This window comes from Phasianus colchicus, chromosome 33 (assembly GCF_987193195.1).
Source record: "Phasianus colchicus chromosome 33, bPhaCol1.hap1.1, whole genome shotgun sequence".
Classification (NCBI taxonomy): domain Eukaryota; kingdom Metazoa; phylum Chordata; class Aves; order Galliformes; family Phasianidae; genus Phasianus; species Phasianus colchicus.
Genome location: NC_143468.1, coordinates 2962469 through 2986771, shown reverse-complemented (window position 1 = coordinate 2986771; position 24303 = coordinate 2962469). Strand labels below are relative to the sequence as shown.

The 24303-nt window shown below is 64.2% G+C and overlaps 4 protein-coding genes across 4 annotated transcripts; 3 read left to right on the top strand and 1 right to left on the bottom strand.

Annotated features, from left to right (window-relative positions):
* Positions 1 to 686: 686 nt before the first annotated feature.
* PRKAG1 (protein kinase AMP-activated non-catalytic subunit gamma 1) lies at positions 687 to 3903 on the top strand. Its single transcript, XM_090128403.1, has 12 exons — positions 687 to 766; positions 903 to 963; positions 1571 to 1674; positions 1778 to 1859; positions 1934 to 1992; positions 2112 to 2157; positions 2231 to 2285; positions 2379 to 2505; positions 2780 to 2945; positions 3042 to 3079; positions 3190 to 3336; positions 3415 to 3903. The coding sequence occupies exons 1-12, from the start codon at positions 761 to 763 to the stop codon at positions 3517 to 3519; spliced, it is 996 nt and encodes a 331-aa protein (XP_089984529.1). The 5' UTR covers positions 687 to 760; the 3' UTR covers positions 3520 to 3903.
* A 666-nt stretch (positions 3904 to 4569) lies between these two features.
* On the top strand, positions 4570 to 5914 carry DDN (dendrin). Its single transcript, XM_090128402.1, has 2 exons — positions 4570 to 4850; positions 4927 to 5914. The coding sequence occupies exons 1-2, from the start codon at positions 4681 to 4683 to the stop codon at positions 5912 to 5914; spliced, it is 1158 nt and encodes a 385-aa protein (XP_089984528.1). The 5' UTR covers positions 4570 to 4680.
* Positions 5915 to 12622: 6708 nt separating this feature from the next.
* On the bottom strand, positions 12623 to 17967 carry WNT1 (Wnt family member 1). The gene is made up of 4 exons (XM_090128456.1): positions 17167 to 17967; positions 15217 to 15470; positions 13972 to 14237; positions 12623 to 13124 (listed from the first exon to the last, which is right to left on the bottom strand). The coding sequence occupies exons 1-4, from the start codon at positions 17262 to 17264 to the stop codon at positions 12636 to 12638; spliced, it is 1107 nt and encodes a 368-aa protein (XP_089984582.1). The 5' UTR covers positions 17265 to 17967; the 3' UTR covers positions 12623 to 12635.
* Positions 17968 to 19059: 1092 nt separating this feature from the next.
* ARF3 (ARF GTPase 3) lies at positions 19060 to 24303 on the top strand. The gene is made up of 5 exons (XM_090128409.1): positions 19060 to 19177; positions 19829 to 20006; positions 21668 to 21778; positions 22958 to 23082; positions 24109 to 24303. The coding sequence occupies exons 2-5, from the start codon at positions 19859 to 19861 to the stop codon at positions 24268 to 24270; spliced, it is 546 nt and encodes a 181-aa protein (XP_089984535.1). The 5' UTR covers positions 19060 to 19177; positions 19829 to 19858; the 3' UTR covers positions 24271 to 24303.

The window sequence follows — 24303 nt, the reverse complement described above, 5'->3', positions numbered from 1 at the left end:
GGGGGTCTGACCCCTGGGGGGGGGGTCCTGTGCCGGTGCGAGGGGGGGGCCGGGCAGGGCCGTTCTTTTAAAGCTGCTTCCGCAACTCGTCAAAAAGCTGCAGGAAAAAAAGGAAAAAAAAAAAAAAAAAAAAAAGGTTTAAAAAAAAAAAAAAAAAAAAAAAGGTTTTAAGGTTTAAAAGAAAGAAGGAAAAAAAAAAAAAGAGAGAGAAAAAAGGAAAAAAAAAATTAATAATAAAAAAAAAAAGAAAAATAAATAAAAACGACCCGATGGGGGGGGAAGTGGGGGATGATGAGAAAGTTTTAAAGAAAAAAAAATTAAAAAAAAAAAAAAAAAAAAGAAGAAGAAAATATACGAGAAGTTTAACTTTCAGAGCTGTACATAGGCCGGGGCGTGTAGAAAACCCGTTTTTACCAATACCGAAACCACTGGATGTTATTTTAAATAAAGCGCGTGAGAAGCCCGGCGCCTCGCTGTGCTCTTGGGGGGGTGCGCCGGGATCCCCTTTTCCCCCCTCCATCTGCTGTTCCTTTTCCCTTCCAGGACCCACTTTTCCCTTCCAGGACCTCGCGCGCTCCCCGCGTTCAGGTCGTCGGGCGGTCAGGGGTCACGTGGAGTGCGCTTAACTTCCGATCGCGTGACAGGATCGCGCTTTCCGGTCGCGTGTTGAGCGCGCTTCCGGTCACGTGTGGGGTACTGGCGGAAGTGGTTCGCTGGCGCCGGGCGGAAGTGGGGCGGTGGCGGCGGCGGACCCGGGGCCATGGAGGTGGGGACGGAGCGGGATGGGGACGGCGGGGGGGGAACCGTGAGGAGCCGCGGGGGTCGGCGTGGGGCTGCGGGCACCGGGAGGGTTAACGGCAGCGGGGATAACGGGAGCGGGGCCCGGCCTCGTCTGTCCGCAGGAGCCCGGCCCCGGTCCGGCCGCGGAGAACCCGGCGGAGCGCAGCGCCCCGGGAGCGGAAGGTGAGGGGGGGGAAGGACGGGGAGTCGCGGCGTCCCCGGGCGGGTGGGCGCTGTGTGGGGATGGCCGGGGGTTGGGGTGTCCTGGAAGGGGGGGGGCGGTGTCCTCGTGTTGGGGTCCGTGTGGTTTGGGGGGTCCCGGTGCTGGGGGGTCCCGGTGTTAGGATGTGCCGTGAGTTTGGTCTCCTGGCATTGGGTGCGTGGTGGTGTTGGGGTGCCTCCTGTTTTGGGGTCTTCTGATGCTGGGGGGTCTCTGTGTTGGGGTCTGCATGGTTGGGGTGTCCCGGTGTTGGGGTGCCCCGTTACTGGGGGGTCCCGGTGCTGGGGGTCCCGGTGCTGGGGGTCCTGGTGCTGGATGTGCCGTGGGTTTGAGTCTCCTGGTGCTGTGGTGTCTCTGTGTTGGGATCTCTCATGTTTTGGGGTCTCCTGGTGTTGTGGCACCCGCTGCTTTGGGGCATCTCCTGTTTTTGGGATCTTCTGGTGTTGGAGTTTTCCACGTTCTGTGCTGTCTCACATTTGGGGTTTCCTGGTATCGATGTGCCCCATCTTTTGGGCTGCCCTATTTTGAGCTCCCCTTACCGCTGCCCCCCATCCCTCTCCCCCCCCCCAGGGGAGCCCCCCCGTGGTCCCTACACGGCCTTCATGAAGTCGCACCGCTGCTACGACCTCATCCCCACCAGCTCCAAACTCGTCGTCTTCGACACCTCCCTGCAGGTGGGCTAGGGGGGTGGGGGGGGGTTGGGGGTCAGGAATGGGGTCTGCCCTGCCTGGAGGGGGGGTCCCAATATCTCCCCTCTTCTCCGTGTCCCCGCTGTAGGTGAAGAAGGCTTTCTTTGCACTGGTCACCAATGGTGTGCGGGCAGCCCCGCTGTGGGACAGCAAAAAGCAGAGCTTTGTGGGTGAGCAGTTTGTGGGAGGGGGGCCTGGGGGGGGATGGGCAGGACCCCACTTACCCCCCCACCCCACCCTGCAGGCATGCTGACCATCACCGACTTCATCAACATCCTGCACCGCTACTACAAGTCACCCATGGTAGGGGGGGGTGGTGCTGGGGGGGGGTTGGGATGGGGGGCTGCCCCATAACCCTTTGGGTTGGGGGGGGTGAGGGGGGGTCCCGTTGGATTAACCTGGAGGTTTCTCGCGGTGCTCAGGTGCAGATCTATGAGCTGGAGGAGCACAAAATTGAGACGTGGAGAGGTAACAGAGCTGCTGCCTCCCGCTGCCCCATCCCTGTTGGGGTGCCCCAAAGCTGAGCCTCCCCTCCCCACAGAGGTGTACCTGCAGGACTCCTTCAAGCCGCTGGTCTGCATCTCCCCCAACGCCAGGTGGGGGCTGTGGGGGGTGGGGAGGGGTCAGGTGGCATCATTGGGGGGGGTTCTGTATGAGCCCCAATTCCTCTTTCTCTCTCCGCCCCACAGCCTCTTTGATGCTGTCTCCTCCCTGATCCGGAACAAAATCCACCGCCTCCCCGTCATCGACCCCGACTCGGGCAACACTCTCTACATCCTCACCCACAAACGCATCCTCAAGTTCCTCAAACTCTTTGTAAGTCCCCCCCCCCTTCCCCACACGGCAGTGGGTGCTGCCCCCCAAGATGAGCCGTGCCAGGAACTGCAGGCTCCAGGGGCGCTGGGGGTGGGCGCAGGTTTGATGCTGGGGGTTCCCTGGGCGGTGTTGGGGTCCCACTCCGCACCCAGTGCTCTCTGCTTTCACTCCTAGGACCCCATCCCAGCCCCCCTCCCCACGAGCCAGGGTGCAGCCGGAGCACCAAACCGAACCAGTGTCAGCACTGTCCCCCCTCCCTCCCCGTCCCCTGCAGATTGCAGAGGTTCCAAAGCCTGAGTTTATGGCCCGGACTCTGGAGGAGCTGCAGATCGGTACCTACAGCAACATCGCCGTGGTGAACACCAGCACTCCCATCTATGTGGCTCTGGGCATCTTTGTGCAGCACCGTGTGTCTGCTCTGCCTGTGGTCGATGATTCGGGTAAGGCTTTGGGTGCAGCGTCCCTATTTGTGGGGTCTGCACCGTCCCTTGGGTGCAGCCCCCTCCCCACCTTACAGCTCCAGCTCTCCCTTGCAGGGCGGGTGGTGGATATCTACTCCAAGTTCGATGTTATCGTGAGTATTGAGGTTGTGGTGACGTGGAATGGAGCTGGAAGGGATGGAGATTGGGGCTCGTGGGGGGGCTGTGTGTGGCTGCCCCCCCCCAATGCCTCTCCCTGCCCCAGAATTTGGCTGCTGAGAAGACGTACAACAACCTGGACGTGACGGTGACGCGGGCGCTGCAGCACCGCTCCCATTACTTCGAGGGCGTCCTCAAATGCTACAAACACGAAACGTTGGAAGCCATCATCAACCGCCTGGTGGAGGCCGAGGTAACTCACACCCCACAGAAATGCTGTGGGCTGAGTGGGATCCCTGTGCCCACCTCGGCCCCCCCGGCCCCCCCCCAGGTGCACCGTTTGGTGGTGGTGGATGAGAGCGACGTGGTGAAAGGCATCGTCTCCCTCTCGGACATCCTCCAAGCCCTGGTTCTCCCTGAAGGCTCCGAGCCCTGAGTGGTGCTGTGGGAGGGACTCAGCCCATCCCAGTGCCCCCCACCCTCCCGTCCTGCCCTGGGGGGGTCCCACTCACCAGCAGCAGCAGCAATAAACCGCCGGCTGTGGGGCAGGAACAGCCTCTGCCTCCCCCCACACCAGGCACCGTGCTTGGGCAGCCCCCAACCCCTCAGTGTGCTCCCTGTGGGGCAGCTGACCCTGGCTGGGGAGGAGGGAGGGGGCGGGGGGGGGGCTGCATGGAGTCAGGCTGGGCTGGGGGTGTCCCAGCCCCACATAGGTTTATTTTTCCCCCACTCTGCTCCGTCCAGCCCCCCCCCAGCCCCCTTCACTGCCACCGCTTTGTGTGCGGAGAGAAATGGCAAATAAACACAGACCTGGCACCAACGCAGCCTCGTTGTGTGGGGCACTGAGGGGGGGGGGGTGGAAGGGGGGGCATCGGGACCCCCCCCGTGTCGCCGTCGGGGGAATCTGCTGAGCTCACCCAGCCCCTAAATCCCTGTTTGTTCTGCCGGTGGCTTTGCTGAAAGGTTGGGATTGGGGATGTGGGGTGAGAGGGGGGAGTCGGGCTTGGACCCCCATGTGGGGGGGGGAGGGTGTGTGTAGGGGGGGGGGGTCTCTGCCCACCCCGTCCATCTCTGCTCGGGGGAGGCACGAAGCTGTGCTGAGCGCAGCGCATTCCGGCCCGGGGGGGGGAGTCAGAGTGCGGCCATCAGCACCTCCGGTGTCCGACACAGCGGTGTGAGGTGAGAGCCGCGGCGGTGGGGGGGGCGGGGGGTTCCTGGATACCCGGTGCCGTACCGGGGGGTGGTTCTGGTGCCGGTGCTGCCGGTGGTTCCGTTGCCATGCCGCCGCCGGAGGGTTGCTAAGCTCCGCTCGGAGCCCGCGTGGGCTGCAGCTCTCGATGCCAAACCCGGCAATCGCCTCGCGCTGTCGCAGAGGGGGGGGGGGGTTGAAAAGGATCCCTGGGGAGGTGGTGGGGGGGGGGCATAGGGGGGAGGGGGGGGCGAACCTGGGGGGCTGCAACCCACATCCAGGCAGCGCCACCACCGCGCTCCCACGTGCGGCTGTGCGGGGCGCCCGGGCGCCTGGCTGTGCCAAACCGGCAGCACCGGGACCGCCCCCCCCTCCCGTATCCCTGACCCCCCCCCTCCCCCCCGGGCCATGCTGGGGGGCACGGAGAGGGGCGTGGGGCGCCTGAGGATCTGCGAACGGACCCAAGTGCTGCTGGTGGAGATCAACGCGGTGACGTTTTGCAGCCCGAGCGCCGGGATGGCAGCGGGGTGCCGGCCCGAGTCCCCGTGGGGCTACCAGCGCTTCGCCGGGGAGTACGCGTGAGTGGGGCTTTGGGGGGGCGGGACGGACCCCCCCCATCCCACACCCCCCCTCACGCCCCTCTCTGTGTTGCAGGTTCCTGGAGAAGCGCTTCGTGGCGGAGCTGACCCCCCCCCGACCCCACGTTGTCCCCCAGCCGGACTTCACCTCTCGCCCCCCTCTGGCGCCGCACCACCCCCGGCTTCGCGCCCCCCCCGTAGAACCGCAGTACGGCCCCCCCCGGGAGCGGCACCCGCCGGGTCCCCTGCGCTCCCCGTTAGCGGCGGCCAGGCCGGGCCCCCCCAGCTACGAGACCCACATGCGGAGAGCGCGGGCGGCCAACCTGCGCCGGGGGGGGGGGCCGCCCCCGTACATCTCCCCCCCCGCCTACGACGCTCCGCACCGCACCCTGCAGCCCGTCCCCCCCCAGAGGCCGCGCAGCCCCCTCCCCAAACCCCGCGGCCGCGGGTCCGTGCCGGGGGGCTGCAGCCACACGCTGCCCCGAGCCGCCACCGAGGGGGGGGTCCGATGGCCACGTGGGATGCAGCCCCCCCCGGGAGTAACGGGACCCCCCCTGCATTGCCAGACCCTTCCCCGCACCGCAGCCCCCCGGCACAGACCCGTAGGGCGCGGTGGGGGCCGGCGGGGGGCGGGGGGGCACGTCCTCATCGACGCCACGCGCGTGGTGGTCCGGGCTCAGTACGTCCCCCCCCCGCAGCGCCATCAGGTGCGTTACGCCGGGGGGGGCTCCGTGCCTCCCACCCCCCCCGGGACCCCCCGCGGAGCCCCCACCTCCCCATCCGCTCTTTCACCCCCCCGCGGCTCCAAGCAGAGCCCGGGGAAGGGTGGGGGGTCCCGGGGGCGGCCCCCCCCGCGGCGGCCGGCCCTCTACAGCCAGGCGTTGAGGGATGCGGTGTCCCGAATCCGACGGCACACGGCGCCCGATTCCGATTCCGATGCCGAGGGGGGGTCCGGGGGGGGGCGGCAGCGGTCGTGCCGCGATGTCAGCGCCTACAGCAGCAGCAGCAGCATGGAGAGCCTGGAGGGGCCCCCCCCGGGGGCGGCCAGCCCCATCCGGGCGTGAGGGGGGGGGGAGCTGCGAGGGGGGGGGTATGTTGGGGGGGGGGGGGCTTCGGAGGGTGTGGTGTGCGGGGGGCGGGGTCTGGAGGGGTGTGGTTGTGTTGGAGGAGGGGTTTTGGGGGGGGGGCGGACCCCAATAAAAGCTGTGGGGGTTCAGTGCTGCGCCTCTGCCCCGTGTGTGTTTTGGGGGGGGGGGGGAAGGGGGGGGTCTCAACCCTGAACTTTGAGCATCCAACCCCAAAACTGGACCCAAACTTCAGAGCTGAAGCCCCAAAGCTGCGCTGGGGACCCCAACCCCCATATGACCCATTGGGGGGGGGGCGGGGAGGGGGTGCCCCTCTCTGTCCCGTAGCTCTTCGTGTTGTCTCCCCCCAGCATTGGGGCCGCTGGGTGACCTCACATCCCGATGTCACCGCGCTGTGTCCCTGCGGAGGTGGCACATTGCCCTCCCCTCCCCCCCCCCAGGGGCCCCTCCGTATAATTAGCGGTGCCCGCACTGGGGGGGGGGGGGTGACGTCAGGGCCGGGGGGGGGGGACCCCATGTGAGTCACCACTGGGGGGGGTTGGGGACCGTCCCCCACATCGCCGCCACCTCTGAGTCACGGCGCTGAGGGGGGGGGGGGAGGATCCCCCCCCCCGCCCAAAGGAAACCGCACCACTTCGTGGCCCCAATTTGTGCCTTATTTAAAACCTCCTCCGCCCCCCCCCCGCGCCACTCTGTCATTATCGCGGTGGCACCTCCGGGAGGTCACAGCGAGGGGACACGGAGCCCGTGATGGGGGGGGCTGGGGGGGGGGGGTCCCCGGCCACGTCACCCGCAGCCCCCGCGTGGCGCGGAGCCGTGAGGGGGGGGGGTCCGGTGTGACGGGGGGGTCCGACCCGGAGCTGCGCTGCTGCACGGTTTGGTTCGGCACGGTTCGGCACGGAGAAGCCCCCTCCTGCCCCCCCCACCCCCCGGTGCCCCTCCGCCGCCAGCAGATGTCGCCGCTCCTCCGGTGACACCGGGGGGACACGGGGGAGGCGGGGGGGGGATCAGCGGGGTGCCGGATCCCAAATCCCGGTGCCATCTCACGCAGTTCCGTGCGGGATGTGGAACCGGTCCCGTAGCGCCGTATATCCGTTCCCCATCCCATAGCGCCCCATCCCATAATACCCCATCCCACAGCTCCCCATCCCATAACGCCCCATCCCACAGCTCCCCATCCCATAGTGCCATATCCCATAGTTGGTGCCCCATCCCATAGTCGGTGCCCCATCCCATAATGCCCGATCCCATACTTGCCATATCTCATAGTTGGTGCCCCATCCCATGGTGCCCCATCCCATAGTTGGTGCCCCATCCCATAGTGCCATATCCCATAGTTGGTGTCCCATCCCATAGTGCCATATCCTATAGTGCCATATCCCATTGTTTCTCATCCCATGGTGCCCCATCCCATAGTTGGTGCCCCATCACATGATGTCCCATCCCATAATGCCATATCCCATAGTTGGTGCCCCATCCCACAGTCGGTTCCCCATCTCACAATGCCTCATCCCATAGTTCCTCATCCCATAGGGCCATATCCTATAGTGACATATCCCACACTCAGCGCCCCATCCCACAGTCGGTGCCCCATCCCATAGTGCCCCATCCCATAGTGCCATATCCCATAGTTGGTGCCCCATCCCATAATGCCCCATCTCATGGTGCCATATCCCATAGTGCCTCATCCCATAGTTGGTGCCCCATCCCATAGTTCCCCATCCCATAGTTCCCCATCCCATAGTTTCCCATCCCATGGTGCCATATCCTATAGTGCCCCATCCCACAGTCGGTGCCCCATCCCACAGTTGGTGCTCCATCCCATAATGCCATATCCCACATTTGGTGCCCCATCCCATGGTGCCCCATCCCATAGTTGGTGCCCCATCCCACAGTCGGTCCCCATCCCATAGTGCCATATCCTATAGTTCCCCATCCCATAGTTGGCGCCCCATCCCATAGTTGGTGCTCCATCCCATAATGCCATATCCCACATTGGTGCCCCATCCCACAGCCGGTCCCCATCCCACAGTTGGTGCCCCATCCTTAGTCGGTGCCCCATCCCATAATGCCATATCCCATAGTTGGTGCCCCATCCCATAGTTCCCCATCCCATGGCGCCCCATCCCATAGTTGGTGCTCCATCCCATAGTGCCATATCCTATAGTGCCATATCCCATTGTTCCTCATCCCATAATGCCATATCCCACATTGGTGCCCCATCCCATGGTGCCCCATCCCATAGTTGGTGCTCCATCCCATAATGCCCCATCCCATAGTCGGTGCCCCATCCCATAATGCCCCATCCCACATTGGTGCCCCATCCCACAGCCGCTCCCCATCCCACCCCCCGCCCCCCGTCCACCCAGCGGCGCTGCGGCTGCGCGCCCTGAATGCCGCCCCGCCGGCGGGCCGGGAGCCGCGGATAATGACCTCAATTAGTTACAATGGCCAAGTAATAAATCCAGGCTTAGCGGCTCCCACCCCACCGCGGCTCCCCAAATTAATCCCGTCCGGCCGAGCGGCGCTGAAAGGGATGACGGACAATTCATTAAACGCCCCCCGCCCCTCACCGGGAGCCGCGAGCTCCGTCGGCAGCCCCCGGCGGTTCCGCCTTTGTCCGCCATTGTTCCGCCGCCGCCCGGCTTCGGCTTGGGTGAAACCCGCGTCCCCCCGGCGCTGCGCCGCCCGAGGATTTGGGGGCCAACCCGGAGCGGTTGCCGGGAGAACCGGAGCCGAAACGGAGGAATGCGGGGCTGCGCGCGGGGATGGGGGAGACGGGGGGGAAGCGGGCCGGGGGTCCGGGAGGGGGCGGCTGTGGGATTTTAGGGGATGGATGGAGAGCAGCGCCGGGCTGAGGGGGGGCTGTCTGTGTGTCCTGGGTCCGGGGGTGCGGGGCTGTCTGTCTGTCCTGCGCCTCTGAGCACAGCCCTGTCTGTATGTCCCATATCGCTGGGCATGGGTCTGTCTGTCTGTCCTGCGCCTCTGGATATGGGTCTGTCCGTCTGTCCTGCATCTTTGGACATGGGTCTGTCCGTCTGTCCTGCACCTCTGGATGTGGGTCTGTCCGTCTGTCCTGCACCTCTGAGCACAGCCCTGTCTGTATGTCCCATATCGCTGGGCACGGGTCTGTCCGTCTGTCCTGCACCTCTGGACATGGGTCTGTCCGTCTGTCCTGCACCTCTGGATGTGGGTCTGTCTGTCTGTCCTGCGCCTCTGAGCACAGCCCTGTCCGTCTGTCCTGCACCTCTGGACATGGGTCTGTCCGTCTGTCCTGCGCCTCTGGATATGGCCCTGTCCATCTGTCCTATATCACTGGACATGGGTCTGTCTGTCTGTCCTGCACCTCTGGACATGGGTCTGTCTGTCTGTCCTGCACCTCTGAGCACAGCCCTGTCTGTCTGTCCCATATCACTGAGCATGGGTCTGTCTGTCTGTCCTGCACTTTTGGACATGGCTCTGTCTGTCCCATAATGCTGGGCATGGGTCTGTCTGTCTGTCCTGGACCTCTGGATGCGGGTCTGTCTGTCTGTCCTGCACCTCTGAGCACAGCCCTGTCTGTCTGTCCCATATCACTGAGCACAGCTCTGTCCATCATCTGTCCCGTATCTCCAGGCACAGCTCTGTCCGTCTGTCCTGCACCTCTGGACGTGGGTCTGTCCGTCTGTCCCATACCACTGGGCATGGGTCTGTCTGTGTGTCCTCCACCTCTGGACACAGCTCTGTCCGTCTGTCCCATAATGCTGGGCATGGGACTGTCCGTCTGTCCTACACCTCTGGATGTGGGTCTGTCAGCATCTCTGAGCACAGCCCTGTCTGTCTGTCCCATATCCTTGCGCACAGCTCTGTCCGTCTGTCCTACACCTCTGAATGTGGGTCTGTCCGTCTGTCCCAGCTCACTGAGCACAGCCCTGTCCATCTGTCCTGCACCTCTAGACATGTCTGTCTGTCTGCCCCATATTTCCAAGCATGGCCCTGTCCATCCGTCCTGCACCTCTCAGGTCTCTCCCCGTCCCTCCGTCCCACACCTCCCGTCCGTCTGTCCCGTATCTCCCCGTCCCTCTGTCCCAGCCTTCAGCCACTTCCCACCCTTCCCCCCCCCCAATTCTTACCACCCCCCACAACCCCCCTCCAGCCCCCCCAGATTCTCCCCACCCCCCCCCAGCTGCAGCCCCCCTTCCATCCCCCCCTTCCCCCCTTTCCAGATGTTCTCCCCCCTTCACCCCCCCCCGCTGTTCCCCCCGATGCCCCCCCAGCTGTCGCCCCCCCCAATGTCCCTCCCACCCCCCAGATGTTGCCCCCCCCCCCCCCAGCCGTTCCAACCACCCGGGGCGGAGCTGCCCTTTCCCTGCCGCTATTTCCAGCGCTGCCCTATTTGTCCCCTCCGGGGGGGGGGAGGAGGTGAGAGGTGGGGGGGGGGTCGGTAGCGGGGCTGCCCCGTCGCCCCGTGGGGAGGGGGGGGAGGGGGGGGGGTCACCGGCGCAGGAAAAGCTGAGTAACGGCGGTGACTTTTGGGAATGTCACTATCTATACCGCCTTCCACACCGCAGGAACGCGGCGCGCAGATAACCCGCTTATTTCGGGGCTGTGTTTATTCCGTCTGTCCGTGTCCGTACTTCGCAGTGTTTGTGTGTGTGTGGAGGGGGGGGGGGGCTGGGGTTTCCCTCCACACCTCCCCCCCCCCACATCATAACCATCAACTTTTCCACTACGGGGATATTTCTGGCTCTGGGTTCATCCCGCAGCGCTCGGTGCTCGCGGCTCCGCTGTGCGCTTTTGGACACCGGGGGAGGGCAGAACCTCCCCCCCCCCCCCCGCTTAACCCCCCCCCCCCTTCACAACATGGTGGGCGCTGCCGGGGTGCAGCTCCGCAGCTCCTTCCTCGTGGGTTTCATTGGGTTTTGTTCCACGCCCGAATTGGGGAGGGGTCCCCATCCGAAGGGGGCACCCAGATGTGTCCCTGACCCCGCGCCCCGACCCGAGGGATCCCCCATCCCGTGGCTGTGGGACCCCCACCCCACAGGATATCCACCCCAAGGGACCCCCAGTGAGGCAGTGGGACCCCCACCCCATGGGATCCCCATTGTGGCAGTGGGACAACCCCCAGAAAGACCCCCCCCCCCATGGGATTCCCTTCCCCATATATGCCCACCCTGAGGGTGCCTCCACCCCCATGGAACTTTTCCCCGGGTAACGCCGACCCCAGGAGGATTCCCATCCCAAAGGGATGCCCCCCCCCGTGCGGTTCCCCCCCCCATTCCCTATGGCTACAGACCACACACCCCTAAATTTGCTGCGATTTTCCCCTCTCCATCCGCATCCACGCCCCCAACCCCAATAACCTCGCTGCCCTCCCAACCCCCCCCCTCCTTTCCCCCGAGCCGGGGGGGGCCGTCAGCTCCGCCGGGAGAGGTGATGGACGACGTTCATTCCGTGTCTGCATCCCCGGACCCCCCCCGTGGGTCCCCCCCGCCGAGCGGCACCGACCCCACAGAGCCCCACAGAATTCCAGGCATTGGGAACGCCGCCCCCCAGGTGCCATGGTGATGGGCGCCCGACCCCAACGGGGATGGACTATGATGGGATGGGAGGGGGGAGGGGGGGGGGGGCACTGGGATAGGTGGGACGGACAGACGGATGGACGGATGGATGGCGAGAAATGGGGTTGGGATGGATGTGGGGATGGAAGGCGGATTTGGGGTCACTGCGCCCCGATGTGGGTCCTCTCCCTCCCCCTCCCCTCATCCCCCCCCCTTCAGGAAGCAAACGGGGCAGCTCTGATAAAAATAAATCCTTTATTCTTCTCTAGAGCCTATCAAGCAGCGAGAGCTGTGGTGAAAGCGTTATTCGTTAATTAATTAATTCATCCTCGTTATAAAAAAATAACACTGGCACCAGCAGGCCTGGGACCGGCCAAGTGCGGTGCGGAGAGTGGGGACCCCCATGGGGTCAGGAGTGGGGATTCCCATAAGGGTGAAGAATGGGACCCCCAAGGGGTAAAAAGTGGGAGCCCAAAGGGTGAGGAGTGGGGACTCCCAGGGGGCAAAGAATGAGACCCCAAAGAGCGAAGAATGGGACCCTGTGGGGCGAAGAGTGGGGATCCCCAAAGGGTGAAGAGCGAGGCCTCCACGGGGCAAAGAGTGAAACCCCTGTGGGGCAAAGAGACCCCCGAAAGGGAAGAGTGGGACCCCCATGGGGCAAAGATTGGGATGCCCAAAGAGTGAAGAACAGGGACCCCCAAAGGCCGTAGAGGGGGGATTCCCATAGGGCAAAGATTGGGGACCTCCAAGGGGTGAAGAGTGGGACCCCCACGGGGCAAAGACTGGGGACCCCGAGGGGTGAAGAGTGGGGACCCCCAAAGGGTGAAGAGTGGAGACTCCATGGGGCAAAGAGCGGGATGCCCAAAGGATAAAGAGCAGGGACCCCCAAAGGCCGTAGAGGGGGGACCCCTAAAGAGTGAAAAGTGGGACCCCCATGTGGCAAAGACTGGAGACCCCCAAAGGGCAAAGAGCGGAGACCCCCAAAGTGTGTAAGTGGGACCCCACGGAACAAAGCGCGGGGACCCCCACCCACCCCTAATAAATACCTTATTTACAGTGGCACCAAACCCCAGCGGAGGTCGGTTCCCCCCCTTTACCCCCCACCCGCAGCCCCCCCCCCCCCACGACCACGCACGGACCCCCCCCGGGGACGCAGCCCCTCACAGGCACTCGTGCAGCACCTGCGTGTTGGTGCAGTTGAGGCAGCTGACGTGGCAGCACCAATGGAAGGTGCAGTTGCAGCGCTCGGTGACGCGCTGGGTGCGCGTGCGGAACCCTCGCCCGCAGCACAGCAGCTCGCACCCATCCAAACCCGGCGAGGAGCTGTTGCACGCCCGCCCCGCCGTCCCCGCCGTCCCCATCTTCCCGCTGGAGGTGCAGAAATTGGGCGACTTCTCGAAGTAAACCAAATCTTGGGGCGAGGGAGGTTTGTGAGCCGGGTTTTCGGGTTCCAGGTGGTGCAGCTCGACCCTCGAGGCTCGGTTGCTGCCTTTGTTGCCGTAAATCACCCTGGAGGCGCCGTCGAAGCGATCTTTGAGGACGTCGCCCACGGCTCGGAAGGTGGGGAGGCGCATCCAGCAGGTGCGCACGGTGCAGGAGCCCGACATGCCGTGGCATTTGCACTCCTGGCGCATCTCTGAGAACACCGTCTGCAACGGGAGGGTAAAGGGGGGGGTCAGGGGGGCGCCCCCAACACAGGGTCACCCGTCCTGTGGGTCCGGGCGCCTCGTTGCGGCAGCTGGGACGATGCTCCGTGCGCTCGGAGCGCTGCTCCCGCTGTGCTTCCCACCCCATGCAATAGGGGGAGTCGGGGGTCCCCGCGGCCGTTCCAGCCCCAGCTCCATCCCGTGCAACGGCGTGACGTGGGGGCCCCCATGACGGTACCCAACCCCCCCCCCCCATAGAAAGGGGTGATAATGAGGTCCCCGTGGGGTGAGCCGGGGGTTCACCGTGGCCATTCCAACCCCAAGCTCACCCCACACAAAGGGGCGATACTGGGGTCCCCATGGGGTGAGCTGGGGGTCTCCACGGCCAACCCACCCCACACAAAGGGGTGACATGGGGTTAGGGTTAGGGTTAGGGTTAGGGTTAGGGTTAGGGTTAGGCCATACCCAGCCTCACCCCACAGAAAGGAGTGACATCGGGGTCCTGCATGGGGTGAGCTGGCCATCCCAATCCCTATCACACCCCACACAATGGGGTGACGTTGGGGCCCCCATGACCATACCCAACCCCACCCCATAGAAAGGAGTGATACTGAGGTCTCCGTGGGGTGAGCTGGGGGTCCCCACAGCCGTTCCAACCCCACTCAACGCAAAGGGCTGACGCAGGGATCTCCAAAGCCATACTTGACCCCAACCCCACTCCATACACGGGGGTCCCCACGGCCATACCCGACCCAACCCCACCCTACACAAAGGCTCAGGCTGCACCCATCTCTGGGTCCCCCCACGACCGTCCCCAACCGCGGGACCCCCGACACCCCTCTGCCCTGACCATGCGCCCGGCCTCGTTGTTGTGTAGGTTCATCAGGAAGCGCAGATCGCGGCCCTTTTCACTGGAATCCACAAATTCCCTTCCGAAAAGCCTCCCGAAATCGATGTTATCACTGCAGCCCCCCCAGTGCCAATCGGGACCACCGGGGCCGCGCCGGCGGTAATCACAGGTGCACGATTCGATGGAGCCCTCGGAGCAGGACCGGGCCACCGAGTGCGTCACACCGGCGCTGGTGATGGCGAAGATGAACGCCGTCTCCCTGCATCCTGTGAGGCAGAGGGGGGGGGCTCAGAGCACTGCTGGGACCCCCGGAGCCAGGCCCAAACTGGGGTCACTGCGGGGACCCCCAGGGTTGTGCCCATAGGGAAACCTTTGTGGGGATCCCACTGGATTGCGCTTTTGGGGCAGACAATATGGGGACCCCCAGGATGGTGCCCATGTGGAAACCTTTGTGGGGACCCCCCAGGATTGCGCTTTTGGGGCAGCCAATATGGGGACCCCCAGAATTCTGCCTATAGGGAAATCTTTATGAGGACCCCCCTGGATCGTGCTTTTGGGGCAGCCAATATGGGGACCCCCCCAGGATGGTGCCCATGTGGAAACCTTTGTGGGGACCCCCCTGGATTGCACTTTTGGGGCAGCCAATATGGGGACCCCCAGGATTGCGCCCAGGGGGAAACTTCAGTGGGGACCCCTCCAGGATTGTGCCCATGGGGAAACATTAATGGGGACCCCCAGCACTGCACCCATGGGGAAACTTCATTGGGACCCCTTCAGGATTGTGCCCACTGCAAAACGTTTATGGGGACCCCCAGCATTGTGCCCATGGAGAAACCTTTTTGGGGACTCCCAGGATTGCGCCCAGGGGGAAACTTCAGTGGGGACCCCCAGAATTGTGCCCACTGCAAAACCTTTATGGGACCCCTCCAGGACTGTGCCCATGGGGAAACTTCAATAGGGACCCCTCCAGGATTGTGCCCACAGGGAAACCTTTATGGGGACCCCCAGGATTGTGCCCATGGAGAAACCTCTATGGGGACCCCCAGCCCCACATCCATGGGGAAACTTCAGTGGGGACTCCTCCAGATTTGTACCCACTGCAAAACCTTTCTGGGGACCCCCAGCATTGTGCCCATGCGGAAACCTCTACGGACACCCCCAGCACCCACGGGGCCGCCGCTACGGGGACCCCCGCCACCCCCAGCCCCGCTGCACGGCCACGATGGGTCCCCCGCCGTCCCTCACCCCGGTTGACGATCTTGCCAAAGATGTTGGGGCCCTGGGACGTGGGGCAGTTCCAGCGGCGGTTGCGGAATTGCCACTGGCATTCCCTGACGGCGCTCTGCAGCCCGGCGCTGACGCTGTGCAGGATGCCGGGGTTCTGGCGGATCAGACGCCTCTGTTTGCGGCTCAGCAGCTGCAGGCCGGGCTCCAGAACCAACTGCACGCTGCCGGAGTCCGTCAGCAGGTTGGTGGATGAGGCCACGTTGATGATGCCCCTGTGGCGCAGGAATGGGGGAGCGTTGGGGTCGGGGGGGGTGGGATGACGTCCTGCCGGGGCTGAGCGCACGGGGGGCGATGGGCAGAGAGGGGGGCTCAGCTGTCAGCCTCCCGGTGCCCAGCTGCTGATTCCCACTGCCCACTGTTTCCAAAAGTCCATTTCCCAGCACCCAGCGCCCAGCGCCCACTTCCCAGCTCCCATTTCCCATTTCCAGTTACTCAGTTCCCATTTCCCAATTCCCATTTCCCAGTTTCTATTTCCCAGTTTCTATTTCCCACTGTCCGTTTCCCAATTCCCAGTTCCCAGTTCCCAGTTCCCAGTTCCCAGTTCCCATACCCCGGATCCCAGTGCCCGTATCTTACATCCCACACCCCACACCCCAGTGCCCAGTACCATTAACCAGTTCCCATATCCCACTTCACACTTCCCAAATCCCATTTCTCATATCCCATACCCCCATTCCTACTTCCCATATCCCAGTTCCCAGTTCCCATATCCCATATCCTACACCCCCCATCCCAGTTCCCATACCCTGTATCCCGCTCCCAGTTCCCACTCCCATATCTCACTTCCCATACCCCATATCCCATATCCCAGTGCCTGTATCTTACATCCTACACCCCATATCTCATATCCCAGTCCCCACATCCCATGTCCCATACCCCATTCCCTATATCCCATATCCCACACCTCACACCCCACACCCCATACCCATATCCCATATCCCATACCCCATATCCCACCCCCCACTCCCCGTACCCTATACCCCAGTGCCCACATCTTACTCCCCGTGCCCTATACCCCATACCCTATATCCTATACCCCATATCCCACTCCCTATACCCCATACCCCATATCCCATGTCCCATATCCCATATCCCACTCCCCACATCCCATACCCTATACTCCAGTGCCCATATCTTACACCTCACACCCCATACCCCATATCCCATACCCTATACCCCACACCACACACCCCACACCCCACACCCCATATCCCACTCCCCACACCCCATACCCCATTCCCCACACCCCATATCCCATATCCCACACCCCATATCCCATACCCCATATCCCACTCCCCACCCCATACCCCACTGCCCATATCTTACACCCCACAGCCCACATCCCATACCCCATACCCCATACCCCATACCCCATATCCCATACCCCTTATCCCACTCCCCATTCCCTATACCCCATACCCCAAATCCCATATCCCACTCCCCAAACCCCATACCCCATATCCCATTCCCCATACCCCATATCCCATACCCCATTCCCCACACCCCATATCCCACTCCCCATTCCCTATACCCCATACCCCATATCCCATTCCCTATACTCCATATCCCACTCCCCATACCCCATATCCCATACCCCACACTCCATATCCCATAGCCCATGTCCCATTCCCTATACCCCATACCCCAAATCCCATATCCCACTCCCCACACCCCATACCCCATATCCCATACCCCTTATCCCACTCCCCATTCCCTATACCCCACACCCCACACCCCATATCCCATATCCCACACCCCATATCCCATATCCCATATCCCATATCCCACACTCCATATCACATACCCCATATCCCACTCCCCACACCCCATATTCCACGCCCTATACCCCCCACCACCCCACACCCCACACTTACACCCCCACCCCGCTGCCCCCCGCCCCGCACTCACCACCACCTCCCGCTGTTGTTCACCGCCCTCGCGGTTCCGCGGAGCGCCGAGAGCGCGCAGAGGGCGCGGAAGGCGAGGAGCATCGCGGGGCCGCGCATGGTGCGGTGCCGCGCTGCGCCCCGACGGTCCCGCACCGCTCCCGCACTGCGCGTCCCAAAGGCGCCCGCCGCCCTATTTATGGCCGCGCGGAGCCCCCGGCCCGGCCGTTACATCCACGCGTGTTTCCGTTCGCGCGTGGTTCGGGCGGGGCGGGGCGGCACCGAAACCGGGGCCGCGTTTGGGGCTGCGGCGGTGCGCGACGTCGGGGCTGCGGTGCGGGATGGGGGTTCGGATTTTTTGGGGTGGGGGTTTGGGGCGGAGGTTCCGCTGCGTGCGGTGCGCGACGTCGAGGCTGCGGTGCGGGTTTGGGGTTTTGGGGGTTCGGCTGCGTGCGGTGCGCGACGTCGGGGCCGGTGATCCCGGTTGGGTGCGGCGCGGTTCGGTTCGGTTGGACGGGCGGGGCGGCGGCGGAGGCGGTTGCGCTCCCGGTTCGGTGCGGTTCGGTGCGGTTCGGCCCTTAGTAATGCGGGCTCGTTCTTATAGGGGCGGCGCGCGGGGTCCCCACGGCCCCATAACAATGGGGAGCGGTGATGCCGCGCACCTCTTCTTATGGGGCGGCCGGAACGGCGGCGGCGCCGGGGCTGTCCGTCACGGAACGGATTAACCCCGCGGGTGGGTGCGGGACGGCCCTACACCGGCTGCCCCCCCCCAACCCCACCCGCATTCATCCACACCCCGCAACCGGGCACCGGGGAGGGGGGGAGAAACGGTGGGTTTGGGGTTTTTTTTGGGGGGGGGGGGGGGGAAGAGGGGGGGTTGGGGTTGGCAGCGGGGTTTGGGACCGTCGAAAAGGGTTGGAGGGGGGGGGCGTAGGATGAGAGCTGACGGCGGGATGCGGGGCGGGGGGGTGAAAATGAGGGGTTGGGGGGGGTTAATAAACCCCACCGCCACCGCGGCGCTGCGGGGGCTCCCGGTAAACGTCGGAACGCCGCCCCCCCCCCGCCCCCCGACGGTTACCGGGAGCCCCCGCAGCGCTGAAAACGGGACCCCCCCCCTTCGTATCCATCCTTGCACGCTCGCTCCCCCCCCCATCTCGCCCCCCCCCCCGGTCCAGGTGCCCCCAATCGGGCGGTGCTCGAACCGAACGATTTGGACGCGCCCTCGAGCCGCCGCCCCGTCGGGGCTCCCGGGGGTTGAGGTCAGCGGCCGCGGGGAGGGAAGCGGGGATTCGGCCCCGCCCGGTGCTGTGCCACCAACACAGGCATTTCACACCGGGGGGGGGGCGGGGGGGGGGGTGTTAAAATCCCCCCCTTCCCTTCTCCCGGTAAATCCGCTGCGGGGTTTCACGCGGTTTCCCCCCCCCTCCCCCCTTCTCTCGGATCCGCGACGGCGCCACAGGCGCTGTTTATTTGTTTGGGTGGGGGGGGGTCCCGGTATGCGCCCCCCCCCTCAGCCCCCCCCCCCCAACCCCCCCCCCCGCACGACCCCCGGTTTTCCCGCAGCCTCATCGCATCGTTCCCGTCCCCCCCCCTCGCCCCGACGGGACCGACGGACATTGAGATAAAGTGCATCTGTGCGGGGGGGGGGGACGCAGACGGACAAACGGACATCGCGGCAGCACCGGAACGACCCCAACCGCACCAACACCCGCACCGGGGGGGGGGGGGTACGAATCACCGCCCCCCCCCCACGCAACAGCCCCCCCCCCCCCCCGCGCTGCTGCAGCCGTTGCCATAGTAACGATGGTTTGGGTTCCCCCCCCCGGCCCCCCCCTCCCGACCCGCGCGACCCCGGAGCGGTGCGGGATGGATGCGGTGCGCGGGGGGGGGGGGGGTTATGCGGGGGGGGGGGGGGGGGAGAAGCTCTCGCGAGATCGACGCGTTCAGGGCCTCCGCTTCCGGCGGGGGGGGGGGGACAGCGGTGCAGAGTCAGCTGCGGGGGGGGGAACCACCGGCACCGGCAGCGGCACCAGGTGCGGGGGGGGCACCGCACACCGGGGGGGGGGGATGCTGTGATCGACGGGGGGGGGGGGGGAAGCGGGGAACCGCATCGGATCGGCGCGATGTGGGGGCGGGGGGGGGGGGTGAGCGGTACCGGAGGGGGGGGGACACGAGGGGGGGGGAGGGGGGGGGAGGGGAGCGCGGGGGCGATGCGGGATGGGGGGGGGGGGTTGAGGAGCGCGGGGGGGTTTTGGGGATGCGCTGCGCGGGGGCGGTGCGGGGGGTGGGGGGGGTCTGTGTGTGGTTGTGGGGGGGGTGGCAATTATAGAGGGGGGGGCGTGGGATCCCCGGGGCTGCGGGGGGGGGGGGGGCATCTCTGTTTTGTGCGGGGTTTGGGGGGGGGGGGGTCCCTCAATGTCACTTAATGTCCCTCCATGGGTGGGGGGGGGGGGGGGGGGGCACGACCTCAGCATGACCCCCCCACCCCACAAAGGGTCCCACAGCCTCCAACCCCCCCCCCGTTATGGGGGATCCTATGGGGGGGTCCTGCGGGGTCGGTTCGTTTTTTTTTTTGTGGGGCGTGGGGGGGGGGGTGGGGGGGGATCCCCGGCGCTTCCCCCCCCCCCCCCCAAGGTTCCTCCCCCCCCCCGTGCCCCCCCCTCTCCCCAAATCCCCCCCCATAGGACTCGGCTGCGGACGGAGCCGCCGTCACCATGGGCAACATCTTCGGGAATCTGCTGAAGAGCCTCATTGGGAAGAAGGAGATGCGCATCCTGATGGTGGGGCTGGACGCCGCCGGGAAAACCACCATCCTCTACAAACTGAAACTGGGGGAGATCGTCACCACCATCCCCACCATCGGTAACGGGGGGGGGGCACCCGTGGGACCCCCCCTCCTCCATCCCTCCTTATTTCAATCCACCCGCCTCGCTTTGCCCCGTTTTTATGGGGTATCGATGGCCCCCCGTCCCTCGGTTCCCCCATTGGAGCTGTGCTTTCAGTGCCCCCCCGTGCCTCAGTTTCCCTGTTTCTATGGGGTATCGATGCCCCCTTGTGCCTCAGTTCCCTAATTAGGGGTTTGTGCTGTCTGTGCCCCCCTGTGCCTCAGTTTCCCCACTCCTATGGGGTATTGATCCCTTGGTTCCCCCATTGGAGCTGTGCTTTCAGTGCCCCCCCCGTGCCTCAGTTTCCCTGTTTCTATGGGGTATCAGTGCCCCCCCCATGCCTCAGTTCCCTAATTAGGGGTCTGTGCTGTCTGTGCCCCCCTTGCCTCAGTTTCCCCATTCCTATGGGGTATCGATGGCCCCCCATTCATTGGTTCCCCCATTGGAGCTGTGCTTTCAGTGCCCCCCCGTGCCTCAGTTTCCCTGTTTCTATGGGGTATCGATGCCCCCTTGTGCCTCAGTTCCCTAATTAGGGGTTTGTGCTGTCTGTGCCCCCCTGTGCCTCAGTTTCCCCACTCCTATGGGTTATTGATCCCTTGGTTCCCCCATTGGAGCTGTGCTTTCAGTGCCCCCCCCCCGTGCCTCAGTTTCCCTGTTCCTATGGGGTATCGATGCCCCCTTGTGCCTCACTTTCCCCATTGGGGATGCCATGGCTTCTTGTGCCTCAGTTTCCCCATTCCTATGGGGTATCGATGCCCCCCGTCCCTCGGTTCCCCCATTGGAGCCGTGCTTTCAGTGCCCCCCCGTGCCTCAGTTTCCCTGTTTCCATGGGGTATTGATGCCCCCTTGTGCCTCAGTTCCCTAATTAGGGGTCTGTGCTGTCTGTGCCCCCCCTGTGCCTCAGTTTCCCCATTCCTATAGGATGTCAGTGGTCCCTGTGCCTCAGTTTCCCTGTTTCCATGGGATATTGGCCCCCCCTCAGTTTCCCCATTGGGGATCTGTCCCATTGGCACCCACTGTGCCTCAGTTTCCCCATTCCTATGGGGTATCGATGCCCCCCGTTACTCAGTTCCCCCATTGGAGCTGTGCTTTCAGTGCCCCCCCCCGTGCCTCAGTTTCCCTGTTTCTATGGGGTATCGATGCCCCCTTGTGCCTCACTTTCCCCATTGGGGATGCCGTGGCTTCTTGTGCCTCAGTTTCCCCATTCCCATAGGATGTCAGTGCCCCCCCGTGCCTCAGTTTCCCCATTTCTGTGGGATATCAGTGCCCTTTTATGCCTCACTTTCCCCATTGGGGATGCTGTGGGTTCTTGTGCCTCATTTTCCCCATTCCTATGGGGTGTCGATGCCCCCCTGTGCCTCAATTCCCTAATCAGGGGTCTGTGCTGTCCAGTCCCCTCTGTGCCTCAGTTTCCCCATTCCCATGGGATATTGGCCCCCTCATCCCTCAGTTTCCCATTGGGGATCTGTCCCATTGGTGCCCCCATGCCTCAGTTTCCCCATTCCTATGGGATATCAGTGCCCCCATGCCTCAGTTTCCCCATTCCTATGGGATGTCGATGCCCCCCATGCCTCAATTTCCCCATTCCTACGGGATGTTGGTGCCCCCATGCCTCAGTTTCCCCCTTCCTCCCCTCAGGGTTCAACGTGGAGACGGTGGAATATAAGAACATCAGCTTCACGGTGTGGGACGTGGGTGGGCAGGATAAGATCCGGCCCCTATGGAGGCATTACTTCCAGAACACGCAGGGTAGGATGGGGGTGGGATGGGGGGCTGTGGGGGTGTGGGGGCACGGGGATGGGGGGCACGGAGACACTGGGACGGGGATGTGGGGATGTGGGTTTATGGGGACACGGGGATGGGGGATGGGGGAATGTGGGGTCATGGGAACGCAGGGATGGGGGGTTATGGGCGCATGGGGATGTGGGGTGGGGGGATATGGGGCACAGAGATGGGATGTGGGGGTGTGGTGACACAGGGATGAAGATGTGGGGACATGGGGACGTAGGAATGTGGGGAAATGAGGACATGGGGATGTGGGGGCACAGGGATGGGGGGCTGTGGGGGCAGGGGGTTGTGGGATTGGGGATATGGGGGCGTAGAGATGTTGGTATTTGGGGACGTGGTGATGTAGGGACGTGTGTGTGTGAAGATATGGGGACGTGGGGATGTGTGGGGACGTGGGGACACAGGGATATGGGGACACAGGGATGTGTGTGGGGTTATGGGGATGTGGGGATGTGGGGACATGGGGACTTGGGGATATGGGAACAATGGGAATGGGGACATGGGGATGTGGGGATATGGGGATGGGGGGACATGGGCATATGGGGACAATGGGACATGGGGACATGGGGTTATGGGGACGTGGGGGTGTGGGGATATATGGGGATGTGGGAACATGGGGACATGAGGATGTGGGGACATGGGGTTATGGGGATGTGGGGATATATGGGAACATGGGGACTTGGGGATATGGGGACAATGGGGATGGGGACATGGGGATGTGGGGATATGGAGATATGGGGATGTGGGGTTATGGGGACATGGGGATGTGGGGACATGGGGGGATGAGAGGATGTGGGGACATGGGGACATGGAGATACGGGGACTTGGGGATATGGGGACATGGGGACGTGGGGACATGGGGACAATGGGGACATGAGGTTGTGGGGATGTGGGGACGTGGGGATATGGGGACTTGGGGATATGGGGACAATGGGAATGGGGACGTGGGGATATGGGGACATGGGGATATATGGGGATGTGGGGACATGGGATTATGGGGACATGGGGTTATGGGGACGTGGGGACGTGGGGATGCAGGACCATGAGGATGCGGGGACGTGGGGATGTGAGCATAGGGACGGACCCCCCCACGTCCCCCTCGTGCCCCCCCACGTCCCACCCACCCCCCGCTGCCCCCAGGGCTGATCTTCGTGGTGGACAGCAACGACCGGGAGCGCGTGAACGAGGCGCGGGAGGAGCTGATGCGGATGCTGGCGGAGGACGAACTGCGGGACGCCGTGCTGCTGGTGTTTGCCAACAAGCAGGTGGGGGCGGGGGGCTGCAGACCCCCGGGGGGCCGGGCCTGGCCCCACGGCTTCGGGCTCGGAGGCCCCGCGGAGCTGCGCCCGTCCTGCTGGCGTCGGGGTTGGCGTCAGACCCCCACGTGGTGCCCAGCCCCACATCGACCCCCTCACCGATTTCCAGCCCACATCAGCCTCCGTCCTGATGCCCGTCCCCACATCAGCCCCCAACCACCCCACAACCACCCCACATCAGCCCCCAAACCACCCCACAACCAGCCCCACATCAGCCCCCAAACCACCCCACAACCAGCCCCACATCAGCCCCACTCCTTGTGCCAACCCCCACATCACCCCCCATCAGTTCCCATCCCCACCTCAGCCCCCCAACCAATTCCCATCCTACATCACCCCCCCAGTCGGTGCCCACCCCATCACCCCCCAACCGCTGCCCTCCCCCCCATCTCCCCCCATCACTTCCATCCCCACCTCAGCCCCCCAGCCAATTCCCATCCTACATCACCCCCCAACTGCTGCCCACCCCCACATCAGCCCCACTCCTTCTCCCCCCCCCACATCAGCCCCCCATCAGTTCCCATCCCCACCTCAGCCCCCCAACCAATTCCCATCCTACATCAGCCCCCAGTCGGTGCCCACCCCATCACCCCCCAACTGCTCCCCCCCCCACATCACCCTCCATCACTTCCATCCCCACCTCAGCCCCCCAACCAACTCCCATCCCATCCTACATCACCCCCCAATTACTTCCCACCCCCACATCACCCCCACTCCTGCTCCCCCCCACCTCACCCCCCAACCAACTCCATCCTACATCACCCCCAACTGCTGCCCTCCCCCCCATCCCCCCCCATCACTTCCATCCCCACCTCATCACCCCCAACCAACTCCCATCCTACATCACCCCCAACCTCTGCCCTCCCCCCATCACTTCCACCCCCACCCCCCCCACCCCCCCAGCTCCTCCCCCATCCCCCCACCAACCCACCCACCCATTTATCACACCCCCCCATTTTCCCCCCCAACCCCCAGGACCTCCCCAACGCGATGAACGCAGCCGAGATCACAGACAAGCTGGGGCTGCACTCCCTGCGCCACCGCAACTGGTACATCCAGGCCACGTGCGCCACCAGCGGGGACGGGCTGTACGAGGGGCTGGACTGGTTGGCCAACCAGCTCAAGAACAAGAAGTGAGCAGCTGGGACCCCCCCCCTGCCCCCCCCCCCC

Coding starts and splice junctions, on each gene's coding strand:
- PRKAG1 (XM_090128403.1), top strand. Junction 964..1,570: donor CAGCGCCCCGGGAGCGGAAG/GTGAGGGGGGGG, acceptor CCCCCCCCCCAG/GGGAGCCCCCCCGTGGTCCC. Junction 2,286..2,378: donor TGCATCTCCCCCAACGCCAG/GTGGGGGCTGTG, acceptor TCCGCCCCACAG/CCTCTTTGATGCTGTCTCCT.
- DDN (XM_090128402.1), top strand. CDS start 4,681: ATGCTGGGGGGCACGGAGAGGGGCGTGGGGCGCCTGAGGATCTGCGAA. Junction 4,851..4,926: donor CGCTTCGCCGGGGAGTACGC/GTGAGTGGGGCT, acceptor TCTGTGTTGCAG/GTTCCTGGAGAAGCGCTTCG.
- WNT1 (XM_090128456.1), bottom strand. CDS start 17,264: ATGCGCGGCCCCGCGATGCTCCTCGCCTTCCGCGCCCTCTGCGCGCTC. Junction 15,471..17,166: donor AACAACAGCGGGAGGTGGTG/GTGAGTGCGGGG, acceptor CCTGCGCCACAG/GGGCATCATCAACGTGGCCT. Junction 14,238..15,216: donor TGGCAAGATCGTCAACCGGG/GTGAGGGACGGC, acceptor TCTGCCTCACAG/GATGCAGGGAGACGGCGTTC.
- ARF3 (XM_090128409.1), top strand. CDS start 19,859: ATGGGCAACATCTTCGGGAATCTGCTGAAGAGCCTCATTGGGAAGAAG. Junction 20,007..21,667: donor CACCACCATCCCCACCATCG/GTAACGGGGGGG, acceptor TCCTCCCCTCAG/GGTTCAACGTGGAGACGGTG. Junction 21,779..22,957: donor TTACTTCCAGAACACGCAGG/GTAGGATGGGGG, acceptor CGCTGCCCCCAG/GGCTGATCTTCGTGGTGGAC.